Here is a 10218-nt window from a genome sequence, read left to right on the forward strand (position 1 = left end):
TGTATATCGGTAATATTGTGTATTATTCATTTATGCCTGCAAGGTATGTTATATTTAAATATTCGAATGATAAAATATTATTTCGCGTCCGAAATGCTCGTTTAGTCAGTTTTGTTTCCGAAACCACCATTGTTTGCAGATTTCAACCCACGAAAAAATCAAATAAAATCAAAGTAGCTTCGCTTTAGGAAACGTTTTACGATGGGCGTGTTTGGCGTATATATTATATTTTTTTTCGTCACCCAGTTTCTCTGTAAACATTGCTGCGATCGGACAAGCGGTCCCGTTGTAGTCATATAGAATAAAGATGCTATAGATATGCAAAATAATAAATGTATATTATGGTCGTGCTCGTATTTACAGTATTACCTATATTATATTATATAGGTAGGTGCGTGTGAAACCGATATTATTATTGCCTTTAGGCTATAATTCCCGTTGCCAATAAGACGATATAACGTTATATAAAAACAGTGTAGGTATTAATAATAATATGTTAATGCGTACAGGTGAAAGGCCTCCCCCGACGTGAAATGAAAATAATAATAAGAATACAATCATCCGAGTGATGTCACCCGTGCGGCGGCGCAAGGTATTCGCGGTCCAAGTTGAAGGTTGCCGCCACAGCCGTTCCCGTAGCAATGCAAATGAAGACAAGGTTCACGACTGCACGCGCCTCGCGTATATTTACAAAAAAAAATAAAACTAATAAAGATTTTTTTCATCCGTCTGTCGGTTTCACGAGCCCAAATACGGGCGACAGGTATCGAATTCACGGGCAAATTAATATAATAATAATAATAATCGTATGATATTACGAAAGTATTATTATCATTTCATGTTATTATTATTATTATTATTATACGAAATATGGTGAAAATATCTGTGTGCGCGTGTAAAATGTTATGCATACACACACCTGCAGGCCGCAGCAGATATAAATACGCATGCTGAAATTCCACGATCCAACGGCACTTGTCATTTATAATTTTCAGCAAATCCGCAGCATTATCGCGTTTATTCAAATAAGTTCAAACAATGACACCCGAAGGACGTTCTGCAGCAATCACAATATATTTTCCAAATATGCGTGATTTTTATACTTAATATGTCTATGCACCTACCTAGGTTAAAATTCCCATCAGTACCTATTAGCAGTGGTTGAATTGGAAAAAAATAAATAAAGGTGGAAAGTCTAAATGACGTTAACAATTAAGCAAATTAATTTAGTAGTAACCCTATTCCTTGATGAATATAATAGAAGGGGGTACGCTATAATTTGAAGAAAAATGAAGAGTAGGTAGATCAGTCCACCTGCGTCCTTCCCCAATTCAACCACTGCCTACTAGTATCTGGTAGTATTTGATATACTACTCAATTGTACGTCCTACATGTCACCACCAAATAATAAAATTATTTTAGCAAATTAGCAGCTAATAAGATTAATGATGAGCGCAAATGTAAAACCGAATTTATAAATTTTTATTTTTATTTTATAATAAATAACAATAATGATAATACTATTAATATAAATATAAAAATCCATTATAATAATAATATAACGTGACAATTTTCGTCCCGCTTTCGAGCTAAGTATCCTGCCGTTCCCAATGAACCTAAAAATGTCCCGCTTTAAGATAAGTAGACTTGTGGTAGGATTTATTGATCACGTATCACAATCATACATTTATACTGTACCTAACTACCTTTACAGTATACTAGTTTACCTATACATATTTTATAATATATACTGTAAAATACCAAAACCCATAGTCCATAGATTGTTGGGACTTTGGAAGTCTCTGTATTAAAATTCATTAACAAAGAGTAAAATAAAAAAGCGGGTAAGTGGATGTCCCTCTGCAGTACAGTAGGTTACAAGTGGTTTACTGTAATGGATGGTATTACATTTGAATACGTTTTTCTGCTTTAACCGTTTTTATTTCGAGTACCTAATCGAAATGACCTCTCTAAAGTATCAGCTAAAGAACATTACCTTTCAGAAAAGATGCTACACTTGATACTTTTCAGCAAGTTTAGAGGAAGAAAAAGTATTTACAAAATAAAAATGAAAAAGAAATAAACATAAATGTTTATTATTTATTATTTATTTATTATCATTATTCATCTCCGCTCAGAATCTAAAATCATGTAAAGAGATCATTCATACATAAAAAACAAATTGGCCACAGCTACGTTTTTCTATTATCACTTTTTATTTAAACAATTAAAGTTTTTTCCAATAAAAAAATTTTATTTTACCCAAAATTATATGGTTTTCTTATTAAAATGTACACGTATCCGACTTATATAGAAGAAAATAAATTATGGTCACGTTATAATAATAACAGTCATAATTATAATACCAAATTACAAAATTGTATTAGACATTATTATGTTTTGTTGTTTTGTTTCTTTCTTTAGAAGCTATTATTTTTTAAAAGGGATAGAGTTAAATTAAATTAAATTATAGTAAAATATATAATAAAAAACAATATGTTAAACAGTATATATTAAGCATTTAAGTTTCCCCAAAATAATATAAATTTACAGGGTTGATCTGAATGACCCGAAAAAAATTGATACTATGTATAGTTAAACGAGTGACAAATTACCGTGAAAATTGTACGCTAAATAATTTAAGAATTATACTTATGTATAATTATGTCAGGAAATTACCAAAAAAATATTTAGAAAAAAGTTATAAACTTATAAATTATAAGGTTATAACGTAAAAAAAGATTTACTCCGAAAAAAATTGATATTTTAGAAAATAAATAACTTGATTTAGACTTTTTACCGTCGAAATTTGTCTAAAAATTAGTCTTACAAATTGGTCACTATTTTTCCCCAAAAAAATCATTAAAATTAAAATGTCATTATTGGTGGGTATTAAGTTTAAAATTTGATTAAAACAACAATTATTTCACTATTGTCAGGTATTTCTGTTACACTCTGTATTAATAATAAAGCAAGCTAAAAATAAGAAAAGTACATTGAAAATTTATGAATAAACAAAATCGCTTCAATAAAAAGAAAATTTTATATCAAATCTATAATAAATCTAATATTATATATATATATATATTATTTTAAGAATTTTGATGCTGTTATAGAATCTAATAATTAAGATGATCACAATGACTAAAATATTAGGTTTCCTGAATCAATGTGTTTTATATTCCTACAGACTGTATAGCGTACACGTGTATAACTATTTGCCTAACCGAATATTTGTGTATGTAGTAGTGTGTCGCTTTGTTTTTTTGTTTAATTTTTTCAACGAGAAATGGCGAAGCTGGTGCACTAGATTATTGTAATATTTTCTGAACAAATTTAGAATGACGCTGGCCAAACTATAAATTACAATGTTATAATATAGGTAATACACTAATTACTACTAAACACCAATAATTTACAATACAGTGTTTTATTTGATTTGATAAATAAAAATGTGTATTGTTTGTAAATGCATATTATTGTATTAATATTTAATACGTGGTCTAGCTCAGTGCCAAGATAATTTGTGTTTATATTTTTAAATGATAATTTGATAGTTAATTATGGCGAGTACCTATGGTCTTAATATATCGCATTATATATTATTATTTATTAGTATTTTGATAGGCTACAATAAAAATATTTTTATTTAATTTTTATTAACTGTTAAAATAATCATAGCATTTCAATTTTCATTGGCCAAGTAATATGTTCATGGAAGGATAATGCGCTCGTATCTTTTGGCATCTAATGCTATCGATCCAAAGTGTTTTCCTTTTAACTCGAGAATCGTCTTCGAGTAACGAACGAGCTTTTTGCAAACCCAAATGTCCAGTTCTGGCGCAGTCCAACTGATAATTGAGAGTGTTTAATTGATCGCTTAGGTTTTTAACTTCCGAAATAAGGCTAAAAGAAATATTATTTATTTTTATACATTACAGAATTGATTACTTATTGATTTTGTTACTAGTATGTATAATCATCAACGACTATGTATATAAAATTATGGTTGAAATATATAGTACGTGATTGCACATAGACTAGGATTGTTATCGCCAACTATAAAATGGATTCGGAAAGGGTTATCCCAATTAATATGAATTTATCATGAAAAATCACTGCCAAAAGCTAACAAATTCAAAAGCCCCGCGAATTTATATAAGTACATAAGTATATATTTGCTCGGTTATTACTGCCTTTTTTGTTTTTATCATTAAATATTTGATTGAGAAGCGGTATCATATGCAGTAACATTGCATATTTAAAATATGTATATAACATAGGAAAATTAGGCACATTTTTTTACAGTAGATCCGAAAAATATAATGTAAAATACCTTAGTTGTGCATTATCCTTGACATTCTCATCCCCCGGACGTTTTAGCCGATTGTGTAATCTTGTTTCAGCAGTTTGCTTCGCTTTTTCTAAATTCATTATTACGCGAAGGAGGTCTCCGATTAAATTTTCCGAATCACCCAACCGTTGAACCACCTACAGTTTATTTTTAATCAATGAAATCAAATTCATAAAAAGTTACCATACAAAATATATTTCAATTTTTATTAATATCATTATTAATTATTAATAGAAGATCGGTATACAAATAAGATTATTGTTTTATTTGTAGATCCATTTTCTAGTTGAAATTTATACCGATTGTGAATAACGTACGTAAGACATTAATGAAAAAATAACGAACTTAAATATAAATTTAATTTAATTATCATAATTAAATTTGTATTACCTATAATATTTTTAGTCATTAATAATAATAACACGTAATGTATAAAATAGAGTACTTCATAAATTGCAATGAATTAAAAACGTGAAGTCCCCAACTACTTATTATAAATAAAATCAGTATAAATTGAAATTTATAAATGATGAATAACTGTGACGAAATTACTTTATAAGTAACGTAAAAGTAACTTTTATCCAAAGGAAGTGAGATGCTTTTATTACATTTTAAATTTAATTTACTCTACACTGCTATAAATGTTTAAGACTATTATACATAATTTATAAATAGATAGTAATGGCTAACATTTGAGAATAAAATATGAAATTATTGTGTGATCCCCGCTGAACTTAAGTTTCAATTAATTAAAGGTGTAAATGCGTAATCACTTCAGCTTATAATTATTTTTTCATTTAATTATATATTAGCTTCGTATGTTATAACAATTGATATTTAATTGATGGCAATATTAAAACTAAAAAAAATTTAATACATACACATAGGTAGCTATTTAAAGGTCAAAAATTAAATTCAACATAATAATACCAACGAAATATTTTAGAGTTAAAAAATTAAAATTTGTTACATATTATAGATACATAGTATATCTATTTCTTAGTTTAAGAATATAATTTATTTTTCAAATTATTTAGTTACTTGTTTCAAGTCGTTCTCAATTGCTTGCCCAATTTGTTGTGTATCGGATATAAATCGCGCCAGAGCAATATCAACTGTGTCAGCTTGATCTCTTAACCTATTTGCGCTTTTTTTGAGTACATCGTCAACTAGGGATCTTAATTGTCTTGATTCGTTCAAAATTTGTTCAGCTTCTTCATATAAACTTTTAGTAATTGTTTCCCATTCTGGTACTGATAAGCAAGTGCTATAGTAAAAAAAAAAATAATATAATATGCGAATATTAAAATACAAAAAGTCCAAATTTAAAAATATTTTGTGTCAATATGTTGGTCATACTTTTCAGAATCTTTGATAACGTCCGCATGTGACATAATGATAGGCGTCTGAATATTCAGACCTAAATTTGTGGTATCAATTTGAAATGACTGATATTTATCACTCCAATTTTTTTCGAGTCGAGCCTTCATGTTTTTATTTCGGTTTATTTGAACTTTTATCTGGCACAACATGCGGCAAAATATATCTCCAATTTCAGAAATTAGTTCTTTTTCCTATTTACAGGTTATTATATTAAGTTGTCAATAAAAATGTATCTAAGGATTAAAGTAATACTTTAACAAGCTCCACTTGTCCAGGATCTAATGTGAGATCAGTATCCAATCTAAACGACCGTCGTTCTAAGCACTCGGCAGATATGGAACATATAATACGCAACGCCATTTGGGCTTTTTGGATTTTTGTTTTACTCAAAATTAGTAAATCAATTTCGTTTCGCATGTTTTCTATAACTTGAATCATGTATTCTTTCCATCTATCTATGCTTCTAGCCATACCAGCAATTTTATTGGTACTATCCAACATAGATTTATCCACAGATCCAGATAATGTGTTTATTGCACGCTGCACATTATACTCAACCCTAAGTTTATATTTATTATGAGTACATAATTAGGTAATAAGATAATTTTCAAATATGTAATACATTTAAATAGTAACATTTCATAAATTCTTACACATTCGATTGATGATGCCCCTGAACTGATCGGCTTAGTAATTCCTCGTTGTGCTTCTGCCATTGAAGAAATGGACATAAAAAATTGTTATCCGGTTTGGGATTATCTGCACAGATGTTATGAGTGACACATGATTTTAGAACACCTTGGTTGTTTGTTTCAGATACATCATTGGAAATCATGTCACACATTGAGAGCTGACGATTAAGGGTTGACGGATTTTTCATGATGATGCAATTTTTTAAGAAAAAAACCTAAAAAGAAAGAATATTAAATATCTAAATAATATGTTTTAGAATAATATAATAAATACATGTGAGTACGTTTAATTTCAATCACTATTAAATAATATTCGTAATGTGTGCAATTAATTTATTAATTTAAAAGACCACTATGAGTTGACAACCTAAATATTGAATTTGAAAAAATAAATTAAATAAATTAAATAAATTAAATAAATTAGTGATAATAATTCACATATGACATATTATGTAAATGAATAACTTTTTATTATATTATTAATATTTATAATTCATATTATACTTATTAGTTATTACTCTCATACTTAAATCAATAATCACTTTCAATTTATGTTTTATTTGATTAAGATAGATATGAGATTTTCCATAGTATTGTTATTTATGTATTATAATCGATTTGGAATTGTAAAGTAATTAAGATTTTATTGATTTATGCCCATTGGACTACTTGGTAAAGAATATAATACACCATTTAATGATAAGTAAACAATATACGATATCTTAAATTAAATTTTTAAAATTTTTGACCTTTGTTACATCACATATCGAAACACGAAACAACTTACCTGCTTATATTAGGTAAATAAAATGAATAAATGCTGTTATTCCAGGTCTTCTTTAAGGAGGATAACGTATAATCAATACCTATAGTAAATAGTATCGTAGCAACGTAAGTATTATGTTATAGCTTTATATGGAAAAAAATAATAATAAAATGCAAATTGTTGTAAATTAATAATAATTACAATTTATTGTGTGGGTGAGGTTTTAAATGGTATAAAACCTATGATTTGAAAATACTGCATGCCCTTGACTTTGTACGAAATAGTTGTCTCTCGCACGGTATCTGTGGTTCAACAACCTGAGCAAAAATCTCAGATATGCTTGTAATATTGCATATATCATGAACGTCGGGGCATTTTACAATAGGCAATGAAATAATAATAACAATAATATTATGCATTACCATTTGAACTACTGGATTTAGTTGGCACTTATCACAATTTTATCGTTGTGATGTACAGAAGATTTAATTTGTTAATATATCGAAGAACAAGTATTTTACATCCATTTTAGACCAATAAACGATGGTTAATTACAAATACTTTGAAATGTTCAAATAAAATTTTAAAATTATAATTAATATAATACATACATTCTTTGAAAAACTATTTAGGATTATTAATCAAGGATTTTTAGGATGTCGCTTTTCAATAAACAGTGAGAAAGGACCTTAAAATTAAGATAAATTTTTCAAAAATCCTATGAAATAATTACATTACATTTGTTTTTATTCTGGGCACATCTGATTTAAAACCAAAAAGTGATTCCCAAAGGACATAGTCTGGATGCTTATAAAGGAAGTATGTTTAATTTATTACTTTTTAGTAGTTTTTATGGTTATTCAAACAATAATATAAGTCATTTTTTGGGATGTATTGACACGTGCGTGGGAGTTCGAGAGTTGTATCCAGCGGCTGTTGTCCGGTGCAGCTATGATTCTCCGAAACACACACGTCTTATGTTTATTTACTACTCCCACATAGGCATAGCCAAAATGTATATGTCGTATGAATTGCCTAAATATAACTCCTTAAAATATAAAACGCCATTATTTTCTAAAATCAGTATCTACGTACTTTAAGAAATTAACTTTAGGAATAAATTTTATTAAACATAAGACTAAAAAGTATGAAAAGGTGTATAAGTTATAGTTTTAGATTATACTCTAGTGCTTACGCTGTAATAAAATACTATCCGTTCTTAAGTTCATTGTAAAAAAAAAGCGGGCAAGTCGTAGATGTCGCTCTGCTGTACAGTATGTTACAAGAGGGTTACTGCAATGGATGGAATTAAATTTGAATCCAATGATATTATATCATTGTATACGAAAAACGATTCTAAGCGGAGAATCTGTCTAGGATATATTATAGATTATTAAAAATTTTCAAATCTTAGATTTAAAAAGAACATTTTTTTTTGAATTTTCAGCTTAAAATAATTTGTGAATTTTTGTGATTTTGACGTATTTTGTTAAAATTCAAACTTTGAATGTTTATAACAAAAAATTGTGACTATGAATTTCTTTTATTTTTCAACTGCTATTGTAACAATATGTTAAGAGCCTTTTATTAAATTTTCAAATCTTAGATATAAAAGGAACATTTTTATGAATTTCTAGCATAAAACAATTTATGAATTTTCGTGATTTTGACGTATTTTGTTAAAATTCAAACTTTGAATGCTTATAAAAAAAAAATGTGACTATATATTTCTTTTATTTTTCACCCGCTATTGTAAAAATATGTTAGGAGCCTTGTATTTAATTTTCAAATCTTAGATTTAAAAAGAAAAACTTTTATTAATTTCTATCTAAGATAATTTGAACATTGCCGTAATTTTTACGTATTTAGTCAAAATTTGAACTTTAAATGCTTATAAAAAAAAATCGTGTCTATATATTTTTGATATTTTCAACTGCTATTGTTACAATGTGTTAGGAGCCTTGTATTAAATTTTCAAGCTTTTATACCCAACAAATAAATTTTTATCGATATTAATTTAAAAAAATTAATAATGATCGAAAATCGCAAATACCTATGAGTAGTTCAACTTAAGCCGAAAATTTTTGAAAATTGCATAGTGGATATAATATACTTATATAAACATTCGGTGAAAATTTCATGTATTTATGGTCATTTGTTTTATAGTTACATCAAAAACCAAAATCGATTTTGTCGAAAACTGATTGTGCGTAAAATTTCCCGTTTTCTCCTTAATTTTTAATTTGTTTATCCCGATTATTTAGAAAAGTATTAAGAATTTATTACTTTTGACCCCCCCCCCCCCCAAAAAAAAAAAAATAAAAAAAAAAATACCATCTAGATTCACTTTCTGATCGAACGAGGTACTGAAGTCAAAAATCGAAGCACTTTTACTGTCCCAAAACGTGATGACAGACACAAAAAAATAAAACACACACATCATGGTAAAATCAATACATTCATCGCTCTACTTAGAATTTAAAATGATACAAATCAATGCTGATAGATATCAACACAATGTGAAATTATTATAATGAAAAATAATAATACGAAAATAATAATGATTATTAATTTTATGTCCCCGATTTTTCTATTCATATACATAACTGTAGTCTGTTATAAATGTATAAAATGCGTATCTGAAACTTGTAAATAAATAAAATAAATATCGAAAATCCGCTATTTTGGTCTTATGATAGTAATTTGTGGCGTGATCTATATATTGGTAAACTGCGCTCCATAATTTATAAATTCGTTAAAATGAAATACATGTTACTAATTCAAAATATACGCGACAAAAATTTTGCATGTTATCAATCCATATTTCAATACGGTATTTGAGTTATGGTTGGCGGTCACAACACGATTGAGCATAAAACATTCTGCAGTAATGCCATTTTAAATTTTGAACTATATTATACTAAATATATTTATTTAAATAATTATAATAATTCGAAATATGGTAAGAATTAAAAGTCTCAGATAAAATTATCAACCCTGGTAAAAATCTTTTATTGATTATT

General features: G+C 27.5%; 1 protein-coding gene across 1 annotated transcript; it reads right to left on the reverse strand.

Moving 5' to 3' along the window:
- Positions 1-3051: 3051 nt before the first annotated feature.
- Positions 3052-6797, reverse strand: Tektin-A (Tektin A). Its single transcript, XM_015522564.2, has 7 exons — positions 6704-6797; positions 6391-6644; positions 5990-6296; positions 5714-5928; positions 5396-5621; positions 4337-4491; positions 3052-3906 (listed from the first exon to the last, which is right to left on the reverse strand). Exons 2-7 carry the CDS (start codon positions 6615-6617, stop codon positions 3693-3695), a joined length of 1344 nt encoding a protein of 447 aa, XP_015378050.2. The 5' UTR covers positions 6618-6644; positions 6704-6797; the 3' UTR covers positions 3052-3692.
- Between the last annotated feature and the right edge of the window lie 3421 nt (positions 6798-10218).

The sequence above is a fragment of the Diuraphis noxia genome, unplaced genomic scaffold, assembly GCF_037042655.1.
Source record: "Diuraphis noxia isolate RWA-SAM2 unplaced genomic scaffold, SU_Dnox_SAM2 contig0002, whole genome shotgun sequence".
In the NCBI taxonomy this organism is placed as follows: domain Eukaryota; kingdom Metazoa; phylum Arthropoda; class Insecta; order Hemiptera; family Aphididae; genus Diuraphis; species Diuraphis noxia.

What these genes read in the sequence shown, in the direction of transcription:
- Tektin-A (XM_015522564.2), bottom strand. Translation starts at nt 6,617, where the DNA reads ATGAAAAATCCGTCAACCCTTAATCGTCAGCTCTCAATGTGTGACATG. An exon ending in GGGCATCATCAATCGAATGT is followed by an intron (nt 6,297 to 6,390) that starts GTAAGAATTTAT and finishes ATATAAACTTAG; the next exon opens with GGTTGAGTATAATGTGCAGC. An exon ending in GACAAGTGGAGCTTGTTAAA is followed by an intron (nt 5,929 to 5,989) that starts GTATTACTTTAA and finishes ACCTGTAAATAG; the next exon opens with GAAAAAGAACTAATTTCTGA.